General features: G+C 36.4%; 1 protein-coding gene across 1 annotated transcript; it reads left to right on the top strand.

Moving 5' to 3' along the window:
- Positions 1-593: 593 nt before the first annotated feature.
- Positions 594-1,656, top strand: LOC118989886 (serine/threonine/tyrosine-interacting protein-like). Its single transcript, XM_037050236.1, has 2 exons — positions 594-935; positions 1,162-1,656. The coding sequence occupies exons 1-2, from the start codon at positions 724-726 to the stop codon at positions 1,619-1,621; spliced, it is 672 nt and encodes a 223-aa protein (XP_036906131.1). The 5' UTR covers positions 594-723; the 3' UTR covers positions 1,622-1,656.
- The last annotated feature ends 949 nt before the right edge of the window (positions 1,657-2,605 follow it).

Here is a 2,605-nt window from a genome sequence, read left to right as displayed (position 1 = left end):
CAGAATATACACATTTTGAGTGCACATGGGACATTTTCCAGGATAGACCACATTTTAGGGCACAGAACGAGTCTCAATAAATTTAAGAAGACTAAAATAATATTAAGCATATTCTCTAATCTCAATGCTATGAAACTAGAACTCAATCACAAGAAGAACTCTGAAAAACATGCAAAGGTATGGAAGCTAAATAACATGTTATTGAACAATGAATGGGTCAACAACGAGATCAAGGAAGAAATCACAAGATACTTGGAAACAAATGAAAATAAGGACACAACAATACAAAATCTGTGGGACACTGTGGAAGCAATCATAAAAGGGAAATTCATAGCGTTACTGGCCTATGTAAAAAAAAAAAAAACCCTAAAGTAAACAATCTAACATCATACTTAAAATAACTTGAAAAAGAAAAACAGGTTGTAGGGCTCCAGGTTGTAGGGTTCCAGCTTGTGCCCGAACCTAGGTGGCCAGAGGGGCACGGAGACTCGGGGTGAGGGATACTACAGAATAATGGCGGCCCGGTATGAGCCACCCAACCCTCCTCTTCCCCTCTGTGGTCGCCTTCACCGGGACCCTTTGGTCTACGTGTGTTAGTTGTAAGGCTGCTGCCTGCCCATCAGCCCTCTAGTTTACCGGCGCTCCCTCTTACTGCCAGCCCGGGGGTCGGGCTGGCGAATAACTCCTACTCTCATCTCAACCACCAATCAGCCGGCGGGGATCATGGAGGACTTGAAGCTGGAGTTCTCCTCTTTCCCACAGTGCAAAGAAGATGCAGAGGAGTGGACCTACCCTATGAGACGAGAGATGCAAGAAATTTTACCTGGATTGTTTTTAGGTACATATTCTTTTGCTATGAAAAGCAGGCTACCTGTGCTACAGAAACATGGAATAACCCATATAATATGCATAAGACAAAATATTGAAGCAAATTTTTAAAAAAGATTTTATTTATTTATTTATTTTTAGAAGGGAAGGAGAGAGGGAGAGAAACATCAATGTATGGTTACATTTCATGCGTACCCTGCTGGGAGTTGGCCTGCAGGGAACCGGCCTGCAACCCAGGCATGTGCCCTGACTGGGAATCGAACCGTGATCCTCTTGTTCGCAGGCCCGTGCTCAATCCACTGAGCTACACCAGCCAGGGCTTGAAGCAAAATGTATTAAACCAAACTTTGAACAGTTATTTAGATATTTAGTTTTGGATATTGCAAATAATCCAGTTGAAAATATAATACATTTTTTCCCCATGACTAAAGAATTTATTGATGGGAGCTTACAAGCTGGAGGAAAAGTTCTAGTCCATAGAAATGCAGGGATCTCCAGGAGTGCTGCCTTTGTTATTGCATATATTATGGAAACATTTGGAATGAAGTACAGAGATGCATTTGCTTATGTTCAAGAAAGAAGACTTTGTATTAATCCTAATGCTGGATTTGTCCATCAGCTCCAGGAATATGAAGCCATCTACCTAGCAAAATTAACAATACAGATGATGTCACCACTCCACATAGAAAGGTCGTTATCTGTTCATCCTGGTACCACAGGCAGTTTGAAGAGAACACATGAAGAGGAAGATGATTTTGGAAGCATGCAAGTTGCTACTGCACAGAATGGCTGAATCAAGAGCAATGTTATAGAAGATGTGAATTTCTTTTGGGGAAGGAAAAAACACTAGAGACAATAATAATGTAAAATGGTAAAAACATAAGTAGTTTCTTTTCAATTGTATGTTGCTTCCAGATGTGTTTTTTTACAATCGGTTAAGCAACATTTTAAGATGTTGGATTTCTGCAATAGATGGCACTGATGGTTTCACTCCTTTTCTCTCTCTCTTTTTTTAACATTTTACAACTTTGTTATAAACAATTTTGGACTTGCAAAGAGGTATTATTGCAATAATGCACTTTTCATACTTGAAATTTATTTATATGATATAGTTATTACTTTAAACAAAATGCAAGTTAGGGGGATTTGTTTATAAAATCTGGGTAATTTATAACAAAAGAATTTCCTAAAGTTTGCTAAAAAATCATTGTGTTCTATATATTACATTTAAAAAATAATTTTACAGTTCAATTTTATGATGGAGCCTCTTATAGAAACATTAACAAATGCAGGAACCTTGCACACTTCTTTCTTAGTATAATTAAATAACTTAATCTCTTAAAAAAACACAACTTCTTGATTATTACTAATCTTTAAATCATGACAGTAGCCAACTACTCAATGATCTAATTATTGCTTCCTTTCCTGTTACCTTCCTAATTTGTTTGGTCTATAGAAAAAGTTTAATCAATAAAAGATTTTTGCATTTCTCAAAAAAAAAGAAAAAAGAAAAACAAACAAAACCCAAACTGAGTAGCAGGAAGATCATATTAAAGATCTGAACAGAAATAAACAAAATACTCTAAAACAAATGATACAAAAGATCAATGAATCCAAGAGCTGGTTCTTTGAAAAGATAAACAAGATTGACAAAACTTTAACCAGACTCAAGGAAAAAAGAGAGAGGTCCAAATTAATAAAAATGTAAATGAAAGCAGAGGGATAACAACTGACACCAAAGAAATACAAAGGATTTTAAAAAATATTATCAACGACT

Source organism: Sturnira hondurensis, unplaced genomic scaffold, assembly GCF_014824575.4.
Source record: "Sturnira hondurensis isolate 20B ecotype Veracruz unplaced genomic scaffold, ASM1482457v3 Scaffold0006571, whole genome shotgun sequence".
NCBI classification, from domain to species: domain Eukaryota; kingdom Metazoa; phylum Chordata; class Mammalia; order Chiroptera; family Phyllostomidae; genus Sturnira; species Sturnira hondurensis.
Note: the sequence above shows the minus strand (reverse complement) of the source record. Positions and strands in the feature narration are given on the sequence as shown.